Source organism: Carassius carassius, chromosome 49 (assembly GCF_963082965.1).
Source record: "Carassius carassius chromosome 49, fCarCar2.1, whole genome shotgun sequence".
Lineage (NCBI taxonomy): Eukaryota > Metazoa > Chordata > Actinopteri > Cypriniformes > Cyprinidae > Carassius > Carassius carassius.
This window is the reverse complement of record NC_081803.1, coordinates 12,763,499-12,790,381: the sequence shown is the minus strand read 5'-3', so window position 1 is coordinate 12,790,381 and position 26,883 is coordinate 12,763,499. Positions and strand designations below refer to the sequence as shown.

General features: G+C 37.0%; 1 protein-coding gene across 34 annotated transcripts in view; it reads right to left on the bottom strand.

The window, feature by feature from the left end:
• LOC132132047 (disks large homolog 2) overlaps positions 1-26,883 on the bottom strand; it is a 220,222-nt gene that overhangs the window by 47,427 nt on the left and 145,912 nt on the right. For 33 of the 34 annotated variants that reach the window (XR_009428992.1, XR_009428991.1, XM_059544234.1 and 30 more), the window contains 3 exons: positions 12,161-12,214; positions 6,357-6,407; positions 4,977-5,101 (listed from right to left, as the gene is read on the bottom strand). Coding sequence is in view for 32 of the 34 variants with exons in the window: in XM_059544234.1 (XP_059400217.1) it covers positions 4,977-5,101; positions 6,357-6,407; positions 12,161-12,214 (230 nt within the window). In the remaining 2 variants the exon portion in view is untranslated. Of the gene's footprint in view, positions 1-4,976; positions 5,102-6,356; positions 6,408-12,160; positions 12,215-23,680; positions 24,079-26,883 lie in introns of those variants that run through there. The other variant, XM_059544243.1, reaches the window with a different exon arrangement.

The window sequence follows — 26,883 nt, the reverse complement described above, 5'->3', positions numbered from 1 at the left end:
GTGATATGCTCAGATTTTCTTGTTCTAGTCAGAATCCTAGCAGCAGCGTTCTGGATGAGCTGCAGCTGTCTAATGGTCTTTTTGGGAAGGCTGGTGAGGAGCCCATTACAATAGTCCACCCTGCTGGTGATAAAGGCATGAACAAGTTTCTCCAAGTCTTGGCTGGAAACAAAACATCTAATTCTTGCAATTTTTTTTTAAATGATAGTATGCTGATTTAGTTACTGCTTTGACATGACTACTGAAACTAAGGTCTGTCTCCAGAATCACACCAAGATTCCTGACTTGATTTTTAGTTGTTTGACCCCTAGAGTCAAGGTATGCATTCACCTTGAAAACTTCATCTTTGTTTCCAAATGCAATGACTTCAGTTTTTTCCTTGTTTAACTGAAGAAAGTTCTGGCACATCCAACTATTAATTTCATCAATACATTGGCAGAGGGAGTCAATGGGGCTGTAGTCATTTGGAGATAAGGCTAGGTAAATCTGGGTATCATCAGCATAGCTGTGACAGGCAATTTGGTTCTTTCTCATTATTTGACTTAGTGGGAGCGTATATAGGCTTAACAAGAGCGGTGCAAGAATTGACCCTTGTGGGACTCCGCATGTCATGGACGTCCACTTAGACTTATGCTCTCCTAGACTCACATAATAGCCTCTCCCTTCTAAGTATGACCTGAACCATTTGAGTACCATCCCAGAAAGCCCGACCCAGTTTTCCAGTCTCTCTCGTAGTATGTTATGATTGACAGTGTCAAACGCAGCACTGAGATCTAGCAATACCAACACCGATATTTTGCCAGAGTCACAATTTAAGCGAATATCATTTATTATCTTAATGAGTGCTGTTTCTGTGCTGTGATGCGGTCGAAAACCAGATTGAAAATTGTCCTGGTATCCATTTGAGTTTAAGTATTTGTTCAGCAGATTAAAAACTATCTTTTCGCCTATAAAAGGAAGATTAGATATTGGTCTAAAATTGCTCAAAATGGTGTTATCAAGATTGCTCTTTTTCAGGAGGGGCTTAACAACTGCAGTTTTTAAGGAATTTTGAAATTCCAGAAAGAACTCGCGTTCACCACTTCTAAAAGATCTGCTTCTAAGCAGTTAAGCACACTTTTGAAAAAAGATGTGGGAAGTGTGTCAAGATAGCAGGTTGACGAGCTTAGGTGCTGCACTATGTCTTCCAGAATTTTGCTATCAATTGCTTCAAAAATAGACATAGTATCATTTTGATATTGTGGCCAAATCTGTCTGACCTCTGCATTACTTGAGGATGTGCTAATCGCCTTCCTGATATTGATGATCTTCTCAGAAAAGAAGGATGCAAACTCATTGCATTTGCTGTCAGAGCATTTCACTGGGAATCTGACTTGCGGGGTTTGTCAGTCTCTCAACAGTGGCAAAAAAAGTATGAGTGTTATTTAAGTTACTGTTTATAAGGTTTGAGAAGAAATTCTGTCTAGCTGTGGCTAGCTTCACATCAAAAGCATGACGGCTGTCTTTATAGATGCTATAGTGAATTTCAAGTCTTGTCTTCCGCCACATCCGCTCGGCTTTTCTGCATTGTCTTTTCATAGTCTGAACTGCTGTTGATCTTCTCCAAACTGATTTCTGTCTGTTTGTTTTCTTACTGATTATTATTGGAGCAATATCATCAATAACATTCTTAACTTTTGAGTTGAAGGAATCAAGGAGAATATCAACAGAGTCTGCAGAAATGGTTGGTGTTAAAGATATAGCTTCCATAAATAGTCATTTGTGTTCTCGTTAATGCATCTCCTTCTGACAGAGACCGATCTAGATTCAGTTTTAGCAGAGATCAAAATATCAAAGAAAATACAGAAGTGATCAGATAGTGCTATTTCCTTAATAACAATGGATGAAATGTTTAGACCCCTACTGATGATTAAGTCTAGAGTGTGTCCACCTTTGTGTGTGGGTCCATGCACATGCTGAATCAGGTCAAAAGTGTTTAGAACCATTATCATTTCTTTTGTAGTTTTGTTTTCTGCATTGTCTATGTGAATAATAAAATCACCTGCAATAGCAAAACAGTCAAACTCTGAGGAAATCATAGATAACATTTCTGTGACTTCTTCAACAAAGGCTGGAGAGTATTTTGGAGGCCTGTAAATAATAATAAACAGAATGCGTGGAGCACCTTTCAGCACAATCCCTAGATATTCAAAAGACAAGTACTGACCAAATGACACTTGCTTGCATTGATAGACATCTTTAAATAGAGCAGCTACACCTCCACCTCTCCTAACAGTCCTGCAGACACTCATGTAAGTGAAGTTAGGAGGGGCTGTTTCATTGAGGACTGTTGCATTGCAGCTGTCTTCTAGCCATGTTTCGTTTAGAAACATAAAATCCAGATTGTTTGTGGTTATAAATTCATTGATTAGAAATTATTAATTTTTTAGTGAGCGAATGTTTAAAGATGCTAACTTGATGGCTGTGCTTTGTGTCTTTACATCAGTCTTAGTTTGATGCATAATAGGCCGCAGATTAGATGAGTTTGCCTTTTGGCTTGAGATGGCCTTAGACTTTCTATCACATGATAAAACTGAAATAGAGAAAGCTACAGGCACACTGGGTTCCCGCTTGTTCTGTAGGCATTTGTGAATGTTGCTGTTATTAGGTTTCTTGAAGTGTCTTGGAGACATCGCCACAGTTCTTTTGGATCGAGTCTGTCTCAGTTTGTTCTGTTTCTTCGTGTTATTCCAGACAGACTTGATGATGGTGAGATCAGATCTCTGTGTGGAGCACTGGCTGCTGTCAGACTCCTTGTGCAAACAAAAATCTCACTGGATTATTACATTTAATGGCAAAAGTAATGTTTGGAAATGTAAACTGATATTTCCTACTGACACACTACAGCAAAATACAGAAATAACTGACTTAAAAAAAAAAATTGTTTGTGAAAATACTAGTGGCATAAGACTTTTGCACAGTACTGCAGCCTCCAATCCTTAAAGCCTGCATGATTTATCCAGAGACTGTTCCACTTCCAACACTTCCAAAGTCAAACAAGGGTAGATCAGGAAAAAAAAACCCATACACAATGTAATTGCTTCTCTAAATGCTGTTCACCTCCAGCTCACGATAAATCTTTCACAGCTTATTGGCGAATGTTCAAAGTGTTGTATTCTTTTAAAAGTGAGAATGCAGAATATGGGGTGCATGGGAAAGGGAATGGAAAGAGAAAGAGAGAGAAAGGCGCTTGTCGGTATAAAGCAGAATACTGAACGTTAAAGTGGTGCAACTTGCCCAGAGAAAACGAGCAAGAAGAAGATTGGTGATGCTCCGAGCCCTGACAGATCTGACTGAGAACGAGAGGGTAAAAGAAAACAGCCAAGTCATGGAGCAGAGCAGGGCAAAAGGCTCAGACTGGGCTGTCACACGCAGCTGCTGTTCGGAGTGCTGCACACACATGCATACAAAACACAGAAAGATTTGCTCTCTCCCCAGCACAATCTAATTACGCTTCCCTCTAATAAAACAACCCTCTCAATCAACTCCTGAACGGACCTGACATGAATTCCAAACACATCCAGCCAGGAATAGAAACCCTACAGCTCACCAATATCAATTAAACCTTCAATCTCTTCAGAAATAGCCAGAGAAATCTTATTGTTCAAAGAATGCTCTTTCATTATTTCAGGAGACTTAATTGAGTTCTGCCATATTATTGAATAAAAACCTTCTACTAAAATTAAATAAAAGAGATAATTGAAATAAATGAGATAAATGTTGGCAAACAGCAAGAGTGTAGAAAAAATTTATGTGGGTAGTGTCAGATCATTTAGTGTTCGTGGAATGAAAAATATTTAAATTAATATTCAACAAAACTTTTGATTGAAAACCAAAAAATAAAATAAAAAAATACCAGCAACAAAGACAATTGTACAAATATCTTGTAAGTTCCACAAAAGAATGAAAGTCATACAAGTATGGAACAACATGAGGGTGAGTAAACGATACAACCCAAATTTTTAGGGTGACCTATCCCTTTAATTTCATCATTCCTTCTGTAAGGTGTCACAATTGTTTTTATTTAAAAGTAAAATCTCACAAAATCGAGAAAATTATCTTTGATTCTTGAATATTAACATAAAATGGATAATGCATACTTGTTTGTTTTTACCCTGTGGAAGACTGACATGATAGTGATTTGGTCAGCTCTATTCGTTATCCCCGCACACGCCACCACAGACCTCGCAGATGGTACAGTTTTTAAAGTACCACGCAGTCAGAGTGTGTGGAAGTCAGCAGAAAACTTCAGATACTTCAGCTCTCCAGAGAGACATTAGGACTGTGATAAACAGCCTGCTTTCAATCATTAACAGCAGCGAGAGGCAAAGGGTGAAGGAAAAAGAGTGAGGGAGGAGGAAAGAAAGACATTGCTCTACAAAGCCAGAGCAATAAGCGAGGTCATGTTTAAAAAAATAAATAAAAAATTACCTATTGATCTACTGAATTTATCTCAATCTTAGTAAGAAACAGTATTATTTCATTCGACAATTTATCAATTCATCAAAATATTTAAAATCAACTCATTATTCACTTATATATTAATATACTCATTATCACTTTAATAATGGACATAAAATAGGTCAAAATAGTCTGAGACCACTTTTGCATTACATGCACATTATTATTTTTCTGCAGCAATGCCATAGTACAACCATTTTGGGTTCCCCAAAGAACCTTTCAGTGAACAGTTCTTAAAAGGAACACTTTTTTTCTTAGTGTGAAGAACATTTTAATTGTCTAAAGAATATTTTTTCCACTAAAAAGAACTCTTTTGTACAATAGAATGATTTTATGGATGTCAAAGGTCCTTCAAGGAACCATAGGTGCCAATAACGAGCCTTTACTTTTTAGTATGCATTATATTTTTTAGCACTTACATACAACACTTGCATGTTACACAACAAACAAATGTGTGCTACGAAACCCCAGCCCACCTGAGTCTGCCATCTTCAGCCGCTGCTCCTCCAGGGATGATCTTTGTGATGAAGATCCCAGGATCATCGCCGATGTGAGGGTTATCTGTACCACCTGCTATACTGAACCCCAGCCCTGAGTTACCCTGAGGAAACACACACACACATAGATGAATATATGAAAGATGGACTGGCCCCTTTATTAGACCTTGAATAACAGAACCACAATAGATTGAACAAAAAGAGAAAAGCGAGAGAACATTATTTTTGTAGGAGGTTCCCTTTGCTACACACGACTCATCTGTGTTTACAGTTTAGCACGGCACGGGCCTCTGAGCAGCACAAATTCACAAATCAAAACCTAGAGCCACATTTAACATCTCTGAGAAGTAAATAGGCTAACAGGCTAATATTTTGAAGTGACGTGTTTATGATGGGACTCTCCAGGGTGATGCCTTGGTATAATAAACAGGCTTTTAAGCTTTAAACAAAGTGAATCATGAGGAGAATTCATCTTTGCTGATTAGAGATGTTCCCTGGCTATGTTGAGAGTTTGAATTTGCTTTATAGCAATAGTTACAGCAAAGTTATGAAAAGGCAATACCAAAACATTAGCATCAGGGTGGAGAGATGGTTTTAAAGTGAAAGAAAGAGAGAGAAATGGGTGACAATAACAGATAAGCCCCAAGCAGCAGAGTTATCGCCTCGGCTTGTATCCAATTTTCTAGCTTGTAATCTCAGTTGAGTCTGCAGAAGCCCCTGAATGTATACTCTCAGCCTCCTGGCTCCAGGGTCGGACAAATCTGCACTCCCTCTGGTAGTTGACCTTTGCTATTGTCTGTGCTCTGTGTCTAGTCATGTGGATCAGAATGTCATCTGCAGCCGTATAATTCTCTCTCTCTTTGCCTCTCTCACACTGCCTCTACTGTGCACCCCATGCTTTCACTTATAAAGCATATACAGTACATTGGCCCAATTAAGAGGGTTCTGTGAAATCTGTCTAAATGAAAGCTTCAGTAATAGTTTCTAAAGAGTTTGTATATATAATGAATTATAAAAGTGTTATTATATTTACAACAATGCATTCATAAATATGTATACATGGAAATGTAATATGTAAGTGTTTGGATGAATAAATATATGTATTTATAATTCTGACACATTTCAATAACTAAATATTCATGATTACACTTCAAAGAGTAAGATCAACACCTAATTTTGAGTTAAGTTCAGTTTGAGCTACTGGTGCAATCATGCATTTCTTAATACATTTGAATTACTTATATTTAATAAAATTATCATGACGTATAAAGATAGATAGAGAGAGAGAGAGAGAGAGAGAGAGAGAGAGAGAGAGAGAGAGAGAGAGAGAGAGAGAGAGAGAGAGAGAGAGACACTTACCCGCTCTAATGTAATCTCTTCAAATTCATATTCAATTTCTGTCCCATTTACCTATTGGAGGGAGAAAAAAAGAATCCCATTAGATATGTTCGTGGATGCAATTCAAAGAGGGTATTAATCACATGAAATATCTAACTGTGACGCCACAATGACATCCTAAATCAGCAGCAGCCAAATGATGTGGAGAGCGGTTCACAACAGTTCAAAATATTTTGTGAGAGCTAAAGTGATAAATTGAAACCTATCATGAGATAAATGATATGTCAAATAACCTCTTAAAAACATCAGCATTCAACAGGAATGGGGCTTTCATACATATCTTCAGCAGACATTGAGCCTCATATCTATTCAGGTCACTGCATTAGCTGGAATTGTCTAAATCTAAGTTCGGACACTATAATCCATAATCATTTACCTGCTTGTACAATTGGACCAGGCCTCTGAGGCAGACATGCTGGCTTAAGCAGGTCTTAAGATGAATTCATACTGAACGTACAGTTAGAAATGGCAGTGAAAGACAACTAATCCAATTTCAAGTTCCATTTCAAATGAGGCTCATCTTCGTGCTTGATTGGAGACATTCATATTAATTATTCTTTAATAAGTGAAGCAAATGCAATTGCTGTAAGGTGCTCTAATACATGTTAAAGCGTTTTTAAGCAGTATGGCTGCTCTCAAGTTCATATTTTGAGCATACAAACATGCTCCACACTCAACTGTTTCAGAAGACCTACAACGACCTGTCTACAATGTACACAAAATTACTAAAATGTTCCTGGTCTAACTGTGATTCATCAAAAAAATCAAATAAAAATAAAAATTCAAATAAATTAATAACAATAATATCAATGTATTATAACTATAATATAAGTGCATTCTACTTAAACAATACGTTTTTACAATGTTTTAGAACTTTTAAACAAATTATTTTTCAACTATTAAAGTTTTATTTTCTATTACCAGCATAATTTCACAGGTGCTATCCATAGAGCGTGTTTTGAACAAGGACATTTTATGATGAAGTGCCTTGATAATAGCCTTGGCATTTACAGTGAGTGTGCATGTTTCACATTTTGACTTTTTTAATGCTGAGGAGAGTATTTCAGACATCTGGAGAAAGAGAAACAGTCATTCATGGCTAATTGAAACCCAATGAACAAGCTCATTTATGCCTCAGCCACCTCAGCTGTTCAACAGAGAGAAAGAGAGATATAGCTGAACACTGTCTCACTGCTTTCCTCAGAGCAACATGACCTTTTATTTACAGCATTAGTTGGAAGCCTCTAGACTATACCTGCTCTTAAACATGAGGACCAAACAGATGTCAAGAGCTCAGAGCTGAACGGTGAGCAACTCACTTCACAACATTTCTCAAATGGATTCATTTGTTGAATTTTGGATGACACTTATCATCAGTCATGCAGGAAGATTTGGTAACGTATTTAGTTGGTCCAGAGTCAACATAAGGATGAATTACTTAAGGGGGCATCTGGAATCCTAGATTGGGCACAAATTACCCCAAATGCTAAATGCTAAAATTTGTGGTTCTCTTCATACATGATTAGCAATTTCTGCTTACTGATAAAGTGGTGTGAACCTCACTGTAGAGTGATAAGGGTCAATATCAAGTTCAAACTCCCAATGACTTTACTTCAAGAAACCATGTAATATAGAAACTCAGTGTCAGTGGATGCAGACTATATTAACACAGGGATCCCCAAAGAACACTACCAGCCAAGATGAACAACTAGCGTACATCATGCTCTGCAACTGCTTGAATAGTGAATAAGGCTACAAACACAATCAGGAAAATAATTAATGGATCTGATAACTGATGGATGAGCATGAGAAACCAATAAGATGGAGTTAATGAGATATTAAACAGCAGCGCTCATTAGAACTGAACAACTCTTATCAACCGAGAAAAGAAACGATAATCAAACGCACTTCATTTGGTCATTAAATATGGAGAACTTTTCTTTAGGTTTGGAAAAACATGGCCTTTCAATCTTCCCCCTGAAGAAATGACCCAATTACTGGGCTTTGAGTGGCATTAGCATTCTGAGCCGCACAGTGTTGATAAAGTGAGACGCTGGGGACCAGGGGATAGTGCAGCTGCAGAGTGGATGGTGGGAGGGGAGTTCACCATGCAGCCTCACATTAAACTGGTGAGTCACTACGAATGTGGTACCAAACAAACTCGCGAATGTGCGTTGTGCTTGAGCGTGTTCATCCACACAGTTTGTGCAAACGATGCAGAGCGGGTCATGTTTCCATGATGACTGTTTGACTACAATGCAGGAACTGGGCACTTTTAAGCAGAAGCTTTCCCTTTGGAGTTTTGGCTGATGGGATGGCATATTTTTACGCCCATCGCAGTGTTTAAACACAAAATATCCCTCGGGCCAGGACATAATAAGACTCGGTTTCCTCAGAACACACCCACGTGGACTAATTAGCACTACGAACTAACCACTGTTATTCTTGACAGCTAATGGAAAAAAGGCGCTGTTAAAAGTAGGCAAAAAAATTGTCATTTTGCTGAAGCTAGGCGGATGTTATTTAACGCACACTGACTCAGTAATACTTTATTAATCTTGTCATCCCCCATGATTATCTTTAGCACTCGTTCTAGATTAGCTCTGTTCCCACTACAGTTACAAAGGGAGCACAGTGGAGGCTTCATAATTAACAGCACTTAACCAGATTTCTCAACAGGTTTAAAACTAGGCAACAGTGGGCTGAGATTGAAACTGTAGTGTCTACTGAATATTCATTGTTTGTGCATATTCCAATTGCAGTATTTTAACGCCGTTTCAAAATTAGTGAATTGTCTTTTCATCTTTTTTCTACATATGCAGCTACTTTCTAAAGCAGCATCATGGAAATATACAAATGATCTTTTTTAGACTGAGTTTAATGTTAGCATGTTGCTAAGCTAACAATGCGATAATCTAAAAAGCATACAAAATGCACAAGCAAATACTCATTTTTCTCACTTGATATAATATATTAGTACTTTGTGGTATTAAATAAACGACTTCAATTTGATTTTTTAAATGTTTATGGTGAAAATGAAGTGCTCATCAAGGATGGATCTATTTAATCAAAAACAGTTCTATTGTCAAACATTACAATTTAAAATAAATTTCTATCTGCTTTCTATTTTAATATATTTGAATGTAATTTATTTCTGTCATGTTTAATGCTCATGAAACATTTTTACTTATTAATGTTAAAAACAGTTGTGCTGCTTAATATCTTTGTGGAAATAGTGGTGCATTTTTTCAGGATTCTTTGATGAATATAATGTTTAAAAAGCATTTATTTAAAATATATTTATTTCATAAAATACATGTTTTCACATTCACTTTTGATCTAATGTATTCTTGCTAAAAAAAGAAAAAAAAAATCATTTTTAAATGGTAGTGAATTATGTCGAATATAAACGCTGCCTTAGATTTTGCTCAAAATAAGGTATCTTTAAAACTGTACCTTACAAATAACTACTCATCTTTATACCAATATCCTATGTTATATTTCACAACCTTTTCGGAAAATCGGTTTATTTCGACAGCCTAGCCTACTGAATTTTTCTTTAGCATCAAATTAAATACGGAATCTTCTCTGACTAAGGTCTGCTGCACTTCTTTATGAACCTTATTACATCTGACAGATTCACACACTCTTGCATTTCTTCAACATCTTTCAGAAGCATCAACAGATGGAGAGGTTTCTAATTTTTTTCATCACTCCAAAGAAAAATCTGTCTCTTAAGCTTGATTTTCAACTAGATTTTCAACTAACTAACAATTCCTTGATAAACAGCACAAAGCCCACGTAGCATTTAACTTGAGGCAAATCTGCATCAAAGCAACCAAGGTTCCTTTTAATAAATTGAACAGATGATACTGTGTAGGGTGAGCAAATGTGTGTGGAATAAATGTATTGCATGAATACATGCATAATGAGGTTGTTTTGGTCCTTTCCTCTGGCTTTACTGCAGCACCTCTCTCTTTTCTCTCTGGGATAATGTCGTGTCTTTCTCCACAAAGACAACTTGATAACTATTTTACAATTTGATGATTTTGAATGATTGTATACGATGTGTGGTCCACCTCTAAATAAAATGGTTACAGACTGTAAACAGATTGTATGAAAACAAAACTCAGATAGATTAAAGATTAAGTAAAAGCAACATATGGTAAATCCCAGTGAAGTCATATCAAATATTTTAGGTTTACAGCACCATTAATATTGTAGTAATGACGTTCCTCAAGTTCTCAGCAGAAGAAAAAAAGGTCAGTGAATCTGTTCTACTTTAGAGATTTGCATTTTAGGAGCACAGAACACACACACACACACACACACACACACACACACACACCGTGTGTTTATAGGCTAAACTCAGAGTGAACACCTGCTTTACTGGAGTAATCCATCAGTGTTTTCTTTTCCCAGAACTCCATCTTCTCTTGCTTGTTCTCTTATATTAGGATATTGGGAGAAGGTCTTTCAGAGACAGACTGCTGCTTAAACCAGCTCATAATCATTGTAATCTAACACATATTCCAACACATGTCCACAGTGTGCTTTAAACCAAGAACAGCAGGAAAAAGAAGGGAGAAAAGCAATTAAACCGTAACCGTTTAACAGCATTAGGTGCACTGCTGGATTCTGGATGTCATGGCCGATCTCACGCTTTTGACAGAATTACGGTGCTTTGACTAAAACAAGGCACATCCACAGTCATCTGGATATGCCTCAATGTTAATATTTCATTACTGAGATGCAGGCAGAGAAACAAGAAATAAATAAATTAAATTATCCCCAGTGAAGGGTGTGTGTAAGAGGAGGATATTCTTCTAATGATATTTTCCCTGATGTAACAGAGGAAGAGACCTTTTAAATCTTCATTTAATCTCATTGCTGTTAAGAAGAAACAACTGACTGGTTTAAATGATATTATTTGTGATTTATCTTTCCTATGGGCTGAACAAACAAGCTAAAGCAGAGCAAAAAAGAATGTTCTGGGTTGTTCATAAATGGCTGGCTATTTCTGTACGTGGTCAATGACTTCAGGAAAAAGCATAGATGATTATATTGGAGTTTGCATGAGACGGACAAAACCTGACTGAAGGTTGACTGAAGGTCAAGCTGTGTTGTTAGTTTGTCTGCGAACTCTAGTCACTTTGTGCCGAGTGCTTATTGCTTTGTGTTGGTGTCTGATTCAACACTGCTCTCCCCCTCTGTGTTCTTTCATTCACTTCAATCACCTGTTCGGTCATATGCTCAAATCGTGATGTTTTTACTGCATTTATTGAACTCCTTCACTGATCTAAAACATAGAGAACAGGCAGTGACTTTTTAATGCAGCATATTAACTAAAATGGCATCTCGTAATCAACTGATTTGAAATGCTCTACGTGGGTACAATGCAAAATATGTTTATTTGATCCAATTCCTGTTTTAAACCATTCATCAAATCTCTCTCAAACAGTTGACTACATTCATTAATATTTCAAACCCCTAAAAGAAAAGCCTGTGCTAATCTAAACTTGCTGATAATCATTGGTCTATTTATCTGGTTGATTTATGAAAAGCCATCAATCATTGAATATGTTGATCATATTTGCGCAGAGTGATAAATGACACTAAATTTATGAAAAGCAAAAAAAGAAAGTCAATCCCATTCACCACTCAGTCTATGTGGGAATTGATCTGATCAAGTAGGTGATCTGCAATGTCACAGCAGTGCATAATGTCATGAGCATGCAATAAATAAATGAAAAATCAAAACTCACGTATGGTACAGATTCCAAAGTGTCCGTGTTGACAATAATTGGAGCAGGACTTGCCTGTGAAAAGAGAGAAAGGGAAGGCGAGAGGGACAGACGGAGGGGAAAACAGAAAGAGATAAAGATCAGAGTGGATTGGAGATGCGTGAACTGGCCTGGATTTTAATAAGGGATACAGCTGAGCACACAAATGCCATGATGAAGAACACAACTTCAAAACGACAGTTGACAGCAACACCCACCGTAATGGAACACAACATATTTACAACACACACACACACACACACAGATCGATTAGATGAAGGATGAATAAAACATGGCATCATTTAGGAGTATGATCACTGCTGAAAAAAAAAAAAGTTTTTATGAATGTTGAAATTGTTTATATCTCTCCCTGTTTCTCTCTGGTGCTATTTTGTTAGTTTCTGATTACAACACAAAGTCATTAATTTCTCCCACACAGCAGCGAGCCCAGAAATCTCAGCAGGTAGATGTCTATTTTATACCTTCTCTGTTATTTTTCTCTGTTATTATTTATTGTTGTGACCCCTTCATTAGCCTTTATTAGAAAATATTATCTCATTTTACACAGCATAACGTACAGCTGCACAATTCACTGTGCAATAACTGCATGCTTAAGCAAAATTGTATCTTTATAGACGGTTTCATCGGGCGCACGCGCCTGGACCTAAGTTAACTTCCGGTCTGTGTTGTGTATATCGGTCTGGCTGCAGTGCCTTCTACAAACTCAGGTAAAGTCAAGGTGATGAGTACACTGAAGTTGAGCTCGGGTGGTTGTGCTGCGGGATGTGTTTCCCATACATTTATTTATTTTTGGAGACTCACCACAATTGTAAAACTGATCGGTTTTCAAAAAGGCTTCGTTGAATAAACATGAGTAACGTGTACTGCATGTTTAATAATAATAATTCCTTACATTTATATGTTTAAATATCAAAACGAGACACAGGTGTTTTTATATCACTGTATTTCTGAAGGAAGACTTGCATGTTATATGCCTGATAAAGCAGCGTGTGAGCGTACCAACTCTGCTTTGTTTACAGCTGTTACTGGGGAAACCTCCATTTCTCGCGCTTTATGTCTATGTTTAAAACATCTCCTGCTGGCAAAGAATGAATTTGCATTTTCATTAAGTCCGCCTGATCCACGCAGCAAAATTGTGTTTGTTATCAAAAAATATCTACTCAAGAGGGACTTGGCTGTTGTTATTGATTCTATTTGGAAGTCTACCGGAAGTTAAGTTAGGTTCACAAAAGCGTGCATGCGCAGTAACGTTTGTTTATGTTGTTGCCGTTGAAACCGTCTATAGGTAATAATCATTTCTGTGGTGCTGGAGGCAAGAATAAGTCTGCAGAACAAAACCTGACAAATACATTTTTACAAACTATATATAAGAAATATGATGAGACACGGACACAATTATTTTTCATAATTAAAAACTATTATTATTTGAATGGGTAAATATGCAGTAACTAATTTACACACGCAATCACTCATACTGGTGCTGTGCAACCCTCGTGAACGAGTCAGTTTGTTTTTCGTTATCTGGCTTGGCTCGGTGTTCATCTTCAGTTCTCTCTTCACAGCAGTTCAGTCAGTGTACTGTTTGAGTGCATGCATTACTCCGGGATATTGGTTTGTTTGAACTCAGAGGGAGTGTCAGCCACATTAAATAAGTTAACAGCTTAAGTCATTTGCGGATTAATGCGTATTAGAGATGCGAACCGTTTAAAACGATTCAGTTCGATTTGGTGAACTGAATGATTCATTCGCGAACTGGATATCCAGACTGCTTTGTTTTGAACTCTCTCTCACAACAGACACGGAAGAGAAGACAATGCTGAATAAAGTCATTGTTTTTGCTATTTTTGGACCAAAATGTATTCTCGCTGCTTCAAAAAATAATTCAGTATACCGTGCACACAGCTTCAATGGAGGGACTGAGAGCTCTCGGACTAAATCTAAAATGTCTTAAACTGTGTTCCAAAGATAAACAGAGGTCTTACGGATTTGAAACAACATGAGGGTAAGTTATTAAATACATAATTTTGCTATCTGGGTGAACTAACCCTTTAAGTTCAGTTAACATGACAAATATGCATTCATTTATGGTTACCAAGTTTTAGTTCTTCTAATCACTAAAGTTCTATCATTAAATAGTGCTTAATACCAAAATATAATGGTTGACTGACTGAATAAGAAGCTAAGATTTAAGAAGCTGTGCCATTTTACAAAGATAAGCTGATTCGAATATATATATATATATATATATATATATATATTCGAATCAGCTTATGAATAGAACTTTCAAAAGAACTGCATTTATTGAAATCTAAATCTTTTGTAATGTTACAGATGCCACTTTTGTGTCTTTGTCACTTATATCTGAATTTAGTTCATATGAATAGAACTGTGATTAGAACTGTGTGTGTGTGTGTGTGTGTAAAATAGTATATCAGTCTGGCGAGTAAACAAAAAATTTTACTAGCCAATGGCGATTATATTGCCAAGGTGTGTTTAGAGGGTTGCTGTACTAATTTATCTTTATCTTATCTTTATTTATCTCTTACACCAAGCAATAATCTTTAAGAAATGTTACGAACATAGATAAAATAACTGCTGATAGTGAGCTATGATGTCAGATCCAGCCCTGCCTCAAATATGAACTAAATTCAGATATAAGTGACAAAGACACAAAAGTGGCATCTGTAACATTACAAAAGATTTAGATTTCAATAAATGCAGTTCTTTTGAACGTTCTATTCATCAAAGAAAAAAAAAGATAATCTGTATCAGAGTTAACATGGTTAAATATTAAGCAGAACAACCATTTCATCATTGATATTAATAAAATAAAGTTTCTTGAGTACTAAATCAGCATTTTGAATGATTTCTAAAGGATAATGTGACACTGAAGACTGGATGGCTGATGAAAATCCAACTTGTCACCATAGGAATACATATATTAATATATAATAAAAATAAAACAATTTCTAAAGATTTTGATGTACTAATATTTCATATTTTAAAGGTTTTTACAATATTTTTCATCAAATAAAATGCAGCCGTGGTGAGCATAAGAGATCTCTTATAAAAAATAAAAAAAATTCTGACACACAGACTTTTTCTACTGTATCATTCACAGGGGAAAACAATGTCACCTGTCCTTCAGCTGAGCATTATTATTATTAATAGAGAAGGTTGAAACTAACAACAGCATCTGATGACAGCAAACAGTTCATCATATGCTTTGCCAATTTCGACGACAAATATGATACAGTAGGCTTTATAGGGTTAAGTACACACAGCAGGCATCTCCCACACAAGGTGTTTTTGTAATGAATGACATGGTGGGATCAACAACAGAAATGCGGCATCTAGATGGAGCTATTATCTACTGATGAGGTCCATCACGGCGTGGCAGACAAACATTAAAGTGATAAAAGAGATAATTGCAGCGTTACCTCAAAATATGACAGTTTAATGGTTGGGAATATAAAGCAAACAGAACGTAATTGAGCAAAAGCTAAATTTAATGTCTCTCTGGATGACAAAGAGCAAAACTGGCCTTTTCAGAAAGTGAATCATAAAGAGGGTTTCCTCTGAGACTCATACACTCAGAGAGATGACTCCAATTTTCAACTAGTATGACACTAAAATACTAGTTGTAAATGTGAAGACAGCTCTTGCAAATTGCAGATTTCAGGTTCTATTAAATTATCATGAATATTAAGTTGATATTCTGAGCAATATAATGCTAAAGCCATATTTTAATTTGAATCCGTCTTTGTTAAAACATTAAAAACTCCCGCTAGGTGGTACAATAAATTAATATGACTTCATTCATCAATATGCAAATGATATGCAGATTTATTTTAGATTAACATCAGACATCCAAAGGTTCATCAGCACTCTGTCTGCCACTGTTATTAACTCTATTGATATGGGGGTCTATTAACTTTTCTGCTGAGATAAATATAAAAACCTTGACTGATTATCACTGAAGCGCAAAGATGACATCAAGAAATTATGTCATTTTATATTTATGAGGCTTTGAAGTATTTGGTGTCCTGACAATGAAACTGAATATGGTTCAGAGTAATTTAAGATACTGATAGGTAGTAGTTATTTTGTTCTTTCAGGAAGTAATCATTACAAAATAGCACTGTGGTGCTATCGTTGTACACACACACACACACACACACATATAACTTTGTCTACTTTGTATGTTGTCATTTTTAAAATACTTTTTGAATAATGTTATTTGCCATTTTTTATTCTTTTTATTATCTGTCTTGTCTTGTCATTGTCATTATTTTTGTGCTGCGGAAGCTTCCGTCACCAAAACAAATTCTTCTTAAGTATTAACATTAGGCATGGGAAGATGCATCGATATTAAAAAAGTGTGCATTGGCTACAAGTTGACATTTGTATTGTGATGGATCTTTTCTAACATATTTACATCGGTAAAAATTTAAGTCCAAAAACATTGCTTGAAATAACCTAACAAATCAATTGCGGCTTAAGCAGTTCCATAACGACTATTTAAGTTTATGTAATCGCACTAATTTGTGCACACTTAGGGCCCTATCATATACCTGGTGCAATGCAACGCGGGGCCGCGCAAGTGTGTTTGCTAGTTTCAGTCTGGCGCCGTTCGCATTTTCCCATCCAGCGCCACATCGTTTAATTAGCAAATGCATTTGCACCCATTTGTGCGCCCATAGGCATGCTGGTCTAAAAAAGAGGTGTGTTCAGGCGCACTGCTGGTGCATTGCTATTGTAAGGAGCTGAAAATAGACTGAAAATACACCATAGACCAACTCAAAACTGGTCTAAAGTCTAAAGTCAATGGCGCAGAACTTTTTTTTGTTATTTAAAGAGCGCGTTGGTAGAAAATGCACCTCTGGGCGGGCCCACAGTGTGCGTTGACTTTGTTTATTAGATGGTCTGCTCACGCGCTTTAACTTCACGCACAAGCAGATCGGTTTCTTCGCTTGAGAAGCATTCAGCTTCTAATTCTTCAAATTCCGCCGTGTAAATAGTGATCCGCCATGGTGCGAGCGTTTCTCACTCTTAAAGGGAATGGGAGATGACACTCTGCTTGGTTTACTGAACGTTACGCCCATTACTCATTAAGAGAATAAGGACAACCCTTTCCAAAAATGTGCCCTGGCGCACGGACCATTTTTCTGTCGTTAAAATAGCAAAAGTGGATTTAGACACGCCCTGAGTGCACCTGCGCCATGTGCTTTACACTTTGCGTTTAGATCGTTAAAATAGGGCCCTTATTCTTAAGCAGCCCTTAATGTTGATCATGGATCAAATCGATCCACCATGGACCCCTCAATAGAGTTAAACTGCACATTTTAGAGTGGCCTATTATTGTGGCCAGCCTAAGGCACACCTGTACAATAATCATGCTTTCTAATCAGCATCTTGATATGCCACACCTGTGAGGTGGATGGATTATCTCGGCAAAGGAGAAGTGCTCACTAACACAGATTTAGACAGATTTGTGAACAATATTTGAGAGAAAAAGGCCTTTTGTGTACACAGAAGTCGTCTTAGATCTTTGAGTTCAGCTCATTAAAAATGGGGGCAAAAACAAAAGGGTTTCATTCATAATTTTGTTCAGTGTATAAAAGGTACTGTACAGCTGTAATAAAACCAGAGAGAAAGGCTGCATGGCTAGAAACTGTATATACAAAAAATTTTCATATTAGTAGTATGTTTTAGAGTCAAAGCTTGATCTGGGTCTATGTTAAATTTGCTTTATGAAACGAAATCACTGAAAATAAGTCTGGCTTATTTGGTATACCTGCTTTAGAAGTGATAAAAAAATTTATATTCTATCGAATCGCATTGTGTTGAATCAAATCGAATCAAAATCAGATTGCACTGCATCATAATAGGGGTGAATTGAATTGCACTGCAACGGTTGCTGCTTCATATGTATATTTAATGTATCGCATCGTTGGCTATGCATCGAGATCCGATCTCATCCTCAATCCAGTCTGTCTGGAATAACATGAAGAAACAGAACAAACTGAGACAGACTTAATTCAGAAGAACTGTGGCAATGTCTCTAAGACACTTCAAGAAACCTACCTGCAAAACTACCTGAAAAACAATGCGCAACTGCACCTAGGACAAAAGCTTTTTTTAATGCATAGTGTGGTCACACCAAATGTTGATTTAATTTAGTTAAGTTAATAGAAGTTAATTAATACAATCAATTTATGGCATTATTTTTGACGGCATCCTTACTTTACAGCATTTTTACACAAGTGCCCAAAACTTTGCAAAGTACTGTAGCTATGCATGTTTCTTGAAGCATTTTGAAGACATTGCCACAGTACTTCTGGATTGATTCAGGTCTCAGTTTGTTCTGTTTCTTCATGTTTTTCCAGACAGACTGGATGAGGGTGTGTGGAGCACTGGCTGCTTTCAGACTCCTTGTGCAAACAAAAATCTCACTGGATTATTACATTTAATGGCAAAAATAATAATAATGTTTGGAAATGTAAACTGATATTTCCTACTGACACACTACAGCAATACATATAAACAACTGACTTAAAACCATTTTTTGTTGGTGAAAATACCAGTGGCCTAAGACTTTTGCACAGTACTGTATTTGTTCTAAAACAATAATAATACTGAATGATTCTTAGCAATGTAATGTGAATATCACACATGTCATTTATAGTCTGTACTTCATATTTCCTTAATGTTTTGTACCTTTGACAGTGTTATACATGGTGTCACGTAGATGGGAATATGCATGGAAATGAAATGCAGCATGCATTGTAAAACTAGGCGTTGTAAGCTCCATATATGGTGATTTCGGGAAGGAGACACAATCTTCACCTGACTGTTATTTATAAAGGGATTTTCCCACAGGTTCTGGAGTAAAATTTTTGTGTGTATACATAATCTAGCTTTTGTGCATATGTACACCTTTAGGATTAAATCTTTGGAAAGTTTTATAAATGAGGCCCCAGAGCAGAAAATAGAGAAGCTCAATGTACAGTACACATAGTACTTAGTTAAAACCCTAGCTGGACAAAATGTAACAGATTTGAATAAATCTGTGTAGAAAAAGCGATTTAACAGGCACACAGACTCTTTGTTGATGTGTTCATTAATTCAGTCTCTAGAGTAGACACAATCGGCTGAAGTGGCTGTTGCCCATTTCTAGTGTTATCTGTGTGGAAGTGCTTGCAAACGCACTGATGCAGAGCACAGCCGTCCTCTTTCAGCCAGCCAGTGCTCACGTGGCCCATCTGAGCACAGAGGTGATGGCATTACATAATCAACTGCACACACAGCTCTCAATCAACATTAAAGGATAAAAAATAATTTATGTGTGTACACATTAAAAATGGTAAGGCATGGTATAGAATGGAACAGCATATTGTATACCATGGTGTTTTTAAGGCTAAAGATGCAAGAAAGAGATAAGATGCTGTGTCTGAATCCACATTTAATATGAAAATGTGTGTGTGTGTGTGTGGTGTAGAACAGACCAGCTCTGCAGAGTTTAGAAAAAGAGAGCACAAACACAAGCATCTAAAGGGCATTTATTGTAGAGCCAATCTGGGGCAGACTTTCTGCTTCAAGCATCTTTATGCCTCTGCAAAGTTGGGAGAGGACTTGGTAAACAAAAGTGTCTGTTTTCAACACATCAGCATTTTAGGGAAGGTAAGGTGCAGGCTAATACAAGATCAAGAAAGTGCCTGGGTTTAAACCCAGAGTTTATGCTATATCATGTATCTTAAAGCATCACATCAGACTTTTCTAATACTTTTCTAGCTTGTAGGAGTCTTTGGAAATATATTTTAAAGGGATAGTTCACCCAAATAGCAAAATTATGTCATTAATAACTCACCCTCATGTTGTTCCAAACCCGTAAGACCTCTGTTTATCTTTGGAACACAGTTTAAGATATTTTAGATTTAGTCCGAGAGCTCTCAGTCCCTCCATTGATGCAGTGTGAACGGTATACTGTCCATGTCCAGAAAGGTAAGAAAAACATCATCAAAGTAGTCCATGTGACATCAGAGGGTCAGTTAGAATTTTTTTGCAGCATGGAAAATACATTTTGGTCCAAAAATAGCAAAAACTACGACTTTATTCAGCATTGTCTTCTCTTCCGTGTCTGTTGTGTGAGAGAGTTCAAAACAAAGCAGTTTGTGATATCCGGTTCACGAACGAATCATTCGATGTTAACTTTTTTAATGTGGTTGACACTCCCTCTGAGTTGAAACAAACCAATATCCTGGAGTAATTCATTTACTCAAACAGTACACTGACTGAACTGCTGTGAAGAGAGAACTGAAGATGAACACAGAGCCGAGCCAGATAACGAACAATAGACTGACTCATTCACGAGTCAAGAACCGGTTGCATCGGTTTTCGGATCACCAGCACTTCTTTCGGACAGTTCGATTTAATAAACCGGTTGAAGAAAACGGTTCACCGGTTCTTTTGCGCTCGACGTAATGGCGTCATTGGCGATGATTGCCCTTGATTCAAGCCTTTCATTTACCGCGCTCATAACACTAGCACAGAATCAGTTCAGAATCAATCACCAAAAGAATCAGTTCGGTTCAGGCGTTCTGTGTGTCGGTCTGCTTCATGCTGAATCACACATGCGCAGTATCATCAGCTCCTCGGTTCTCGAATCGGATATCACAAACTGCTTTGTTTCGAACTCTCTCTCTCACAACAGACACGGAAGAGAAGACAATGCTGAATAAAGTCGTAGTTTTTGCTATTTTTGGACCAAAATGTATTTTCGATGCTTTAAAATATTCTGACTCTCTGATGTCACATGGACTACTTTGATGATGTTTTCCTTACCTTTCCTGACATGGACAGTATAACGTACACACAGTTTCAATGGAGGGACTGAGAGATCTCAGACTAAATCTAAAATATCTTAAACTGTGTTCCAAAGATAAATGGAGGTCTTACGGGTTTGGAACAACATGAGGGTAAGTTATTAATAATTAATAATTAAACATACTTTTGCTATTTGGGTGAACTATCTCTTTAACATTGCGTTTTGTGCAGATGTTTACGAGATCCACACAGGCTTGTCGCTTCGAAAGGAAAAAGGAATTCAGGAAAATATGATTAATAAAGTGTGGCATATCTAGGAACCCATCAATACTAAGGTTAAGTGTGTGTTAATAAGTACAGTGGAATAATTACAGTTGTCCTTATGAATGCTAGCAGTTCACCCTAGCTGTGAGAACTGCACCTCGGTGAATAAAATTGCATGAGTGATGAATGTAAACTTCAATTAAACTACTCATCAAACATTTCTAAATCGATTTGCAGTATGTCACCAGATGAAAAATATGCTCTAGTAAAACAAAAGGACTTGTCATGAGCATTTAAAAATAGAACTGAATGAAGATAAATAACTACAGTATCCTGTCCATTTTGCCCTTTGGAAAACAGTATTACAGGAAATGGTATTATATACCGCAGAAGAGAAAGTGACTGTCAATTAGTCTACATAGTTTACACTTTGCTTATCCAATGTAACATATTATGATAAATAATGATTGGTTTGCAGATGTGTTATGTGCTGCTCAAAGAGATCCTGCAATGGTGTTCAGAGCCTCGGCTCTTGTCCCACTTTACCAGTCTCAATAATTCAGGCCACAAAAACTATACATAGAGCTACCACACCACCGTCAATAAGGCACAAGAAGAAAAAGTCAACAACAACAGCCTTAGCTGAACACCATAGAGACAGCCACTCAAAGAAGTATCCAAGTTGATTATAAAGGGCTGGTAAAGATATTACAAAGACGCAATGTACACAAATACATATGCTGGGTTTTTAAAGTGACAGTAAAGATATTTCTAATGCTATAAAATATTTACATTTCATATAAATGATCCTCATTTTAACTTTTTATATATCGAAGAAAATCAATCAAAAGAAGAAAAAAAAACAGTTTTCAACATTGATGATAATAAATGTTTCAAAATCAGCACATTAGAATGATTTCTGAAGGGTCATGTGACACTGAAGACTGGAGTTAATGGCTGCTGAAAATACATCAAAATAATAATAATAATAATAATCATTATTATTATTATTATCATTGTACAACTGACTAAATATTAATGAACAAATTTGTGTGTGCTGGTATACATACAAAAACACAAATAAACAAACAAACGAGATATACAAGAGAGATAAACATTAATGCACCATTGGTTCTATAGTTAGACAACTGACTCGTAACATCCCTTGATGACGTTCTCCAAAAAAAAAATGTGATGGATGCGGAGTGATGGATGCGGAGCCACATCGTCATTTCTCTCAAGCCTTACCATGTCTGACATTACATTATCAATCACAGGACCAATTTCCATATTTCAGTGGTACATTCCAACTATATTGGTACTGAAATGTACTTTAGCTGAGAAATGGGTCAAAACAAATGATAATCCTGCACTGCTATTTATGTACTGTATATTTAGACAAATCATAAAAATAAGTGTCACATGCACTGCATGACTTTAGCTGTAACACAGGAAGTACAAAATGAGAGCTCCACTTCTGCTTAACTAGATAATCCTGGAGTTAATGCAATATAATGCAAGAGGAGATATAATGCAGATAATGCAAGAGGAGAGTGTGCGCATACACACACACACACACACACACACACACACACACAGAGGGTATTTGGAGTGCAGCATCCAGCTGTGTTAGTGCACTCTGGGGTGTGATGCATTGGCCTGATCTAGGGCGTTTAGCTGGATCTCTCTCACTCCCGAACAGATTACGTTATCATCACTGCTGTAGTATTTGTGATTTGAGAGCCATGTTGTGTAGAACTGTTCATGCGATACAAAGTTATATCAGCACATCCAGCGACAAGAACAACAAGCATGTCAGAACAGGGACCCCAGTGGTAATACATGCTTACAGAAGAGCAAAACGCACTTAGGAGAACACCTACGGCAACATATACATCAACCATTCAACTAAATGTTAAACAACCATCATCATTCAAAAGTACAATAGTCTTTAAGATATCTTAATGTTTTTGACATACAAAAGTATCTTATGCTCAAGGCTGCAATTTATTTGAATTTTTTTTATTTTTTTTATTAAAGTTTCAAATTTTACTGTTTTAAATTTACTATATTATAAAATGTAATTTATCCCTGTGGTGGAAAGCAGCCATTACTCCAGTCTTCAGTGTCACATGATCCTTGTGAAATCATTCTATTATGCCATAGTTCAAGAAATATTTCTTATCATTATCAATGTTGAAAACAGTTATGCTGCATTAATAATAAAAAAAAAACACTGACCCCAAAATTTAATTCTATGAATTGTCCATGATTTTTAATTTGTTTTTGCATTCCCTTTTCTCACTTCTTACTTCTAGCTCTCATATTTGACTACCCATCATGCACCTGCCCCTCGCGCCCCTGGTACCGAGCCCAGAGTGCAGCGGTTACCTGGTATGGCTCGTGCCAGTTGTGAGGATGGCAGCCACACTCCGTCCACAGATCGCAGCTCCCTCCTTTGACTCGGAGTGCGCCGTGGCTGGGACTCCTCCAGGAGGTCTCGGAGTGTGAAGCTGTGAGTTTGGCCCTTTGACGGGGCAGGGTGGACATGGATGGAGAGGGCGAGGGCTGGTAGTTGTATCCGTGCTGAGGTTCATGATGCCAGCTGCGAGAGCAGGGAGCCTCGCCCCCTCCACGATCTCCCACACGGCCGTGCATGTCCACACAGCAGCTCTGCTGCTTGCTCAGGTAAGCCATCATCCCAAATGTGCGTTCCTCTCCTCCTCTCACCCTGTGTGTTTCACCTCCCTGTCTCTGGGTTTGCATTCAGAGGACGCAGCTGTGGTGAGCAGTACTCCTCTGGGCGGTATCGGAGCAGTGTGCTCTCAACAGTGAGAGAGCCAGTGAGAGGGCTCTGTGTGTGTGTGTGTGTGTGTGCGCGTCAGAGAGAGAGAGAGAGAGAGAGAGAGAGAGAGAGAGAGAGAGAGAGAGAGAGAGAGAGAGAGAGAGAGCGAGAGAGAGAGAGAGAGAGAGAGAGAGAGAGAGAGAGAGAGAGAGAGAGTATGTGTGTGTGTGTGTGTGAGAGAGAAGCTGGCTACTTGTAGACACTAGGCATGTTCTAGTTAAGGAACAACAGAAGACAGCTAGAGAGGGAGCACAAGAGGGAATAAGAGAAGAAAGAAAGGTAGACGGGTGTGTTTGTGTGTGTATTTGAGAAAGCTCTATCAATTGATGATTTAACTGGCGGTAAATCTGAACAGTATCTCTGCTCAAGACAGAAGCAATCAAACCCTGAACAGCTGGGGACTGAGCTGCCTTAACCCCAAACCCCCCAAACAGACAGACAGATGTCTAACTGACAGATTCACTTTTTCAACATGATAAAATCATTCAAATTATCTCTTGCAGCATGCTCAAAAGTACACAAAACGTTTGCAGCTATGCAGAGACATAAGCCACCGAGCCTGAAGGCAGACAAAAAAGCATAAAAAGTACAAATTGAAGTAATATGTGTTCTAATACCTTAGTATTTGAAAAATCACTAGAACAGTCATTTACTGCCTCTAATAAACCAGTGGCAATATTATAAAAAAAAAATACAATGTTCAATAAAATGTTATAATCATATATAATAATCAAACAACAACAGAGTTAATTAGTCTAATTCTTTTAGTTAGTTTTAATTAGTTTTTCAAGATTTCCAAGCAATGCAGTAAACAGGCATATTAATGGCCCTGTCCCAAATAGCACACTTGATGTGGACCTGCAGTCCTATGGCATTTCCTTATGTACGTCAGTGAAGTCGACAAGAACATGGAGCATCCCATTTGTCACTTCAGTCTCAGAAGGGTGCTCGCGAGCACCACCTTTGTGTCTGCAATGCAGACTTTTTCAGAGCTTGGAATGTTGTGGACTAACAGCAGAACATTCCCCAACAGACTATGCAGCAAAGTGTGGTCAGCCTTTAGTTTGTGGACCGATTTTCAATATTAACTAACTATGACTATGGTAACTATAAAATAACCATGACTTTTGCCTCAATACATTCCTAATTACTAGTTAGAAAGGTGGTTGTTAAGATTAGGTGTGGTTTAGGATTAGGGAGGTAGAATATGATCATGCAGAATATGTGCTTTATAATAACTAATAAACAGCCAATATGTTAATAATAGGCATGCTAATAAGCAACTAGTTAATAGTTAGAATTGGTCACTAAACTAAAGTGTGGATTATAATTAAACTGAATAAAAAATAATTTTAAATGATTTATGTTATTTTACTAAAGAAAGAAAATAAATATTTGTAAAAAAAATTCTAATCATAAACTATTGAAGTTGCTGTTACTGAAGCTTATATTGTATTACCATTTAATTATCATTATTCGTAATAAAATAACACACACACATTTAAAATGTCTATTATTATTTATACAATATACAATATTATTATTTATAAATTATTATTTACTAAATTTAAACTATTTTTCAGCAACAACTTTAAAGGTACAACTCCATTTGAAATAATGTATAAATAATATTATTATGAATATGATTATTATTCTTTAAAAAATTGCCTGTTATTTGCATTTTAAGAATGTACTAAACAAAAGTAAATGAATAAATGACATTTTGAAATCCATAATTCAGCAGCAGACACAAAACTGTGCATGGAACAGCAGAGACATAGCCTGTAGCTTGTGGATCACTCAGTCTCATTAATTCAATAAGATTTCTATTTATAACCAAACTAGTCATATTTAATCAAAACAAGGGGCTTTATGCTCAGCAACTGATGCTTAACTTCTTAGGTTAAACCATCCAGCTACACCAGAAATCAGTCCCAGAGTGCTGTGCTGACTGTCTGCTCAACCTGTGTACAGTAACCCCACCTACTGGCTACTAGCACACAGTGCAACACAAGAAACACACACACACACACACACACACACACACACACACACACACACACACACACACACACACACACACACACACACACACACACAAAGCAAATGTATCTTCAAAGAAGCATTCCCAGTGCTTAATACTTGTTTAAGATTCAGTCTTTTAACTGTTGGGTTATTCTTTCTGATGTAGTAATCCTCCCTCACAAAGTATCTCTCATCTGGGGGTGAGTTTAGATGAAAATGAATAAAACACACTGAAGGTTGATCATGAAGGCTTTAGTGATTTGTTCAGAATGTGTGGCTGTGTAGGCATTCTAAGTGTCTAAATGCCAGTTAATCATACAGTATTTTGTATAATTAGCAATCCCTATGGAGCGTTCAATTCATCTGATCCTACAATTAAGCAGATTTCTCTCCTTGCCCATTCCAATTAAATTCTTGTAACATTTTATATCCCACCTACAGGGCACACAAACACCATCAAGCTCTACTAATGGGATTGAACAGGACGTGAATGTATGGTAAAGGGATTATGGTAAATGCCTCTAGATGAATCATATTGCATGACCTCTAAAGCCAAGTGAATGAAATTAAGTCATTACTCATGGAAAACCTCCACTGCAGTCAAATAGGAGGCATCAGGCTACCAAAACAATACTTTTTTTTTCTTTATTGAAAATGCTAAATAAACTATTTTGTTTATAGATGATAATTGGATTCCATTCACATGCAATATGTTGATGCAATG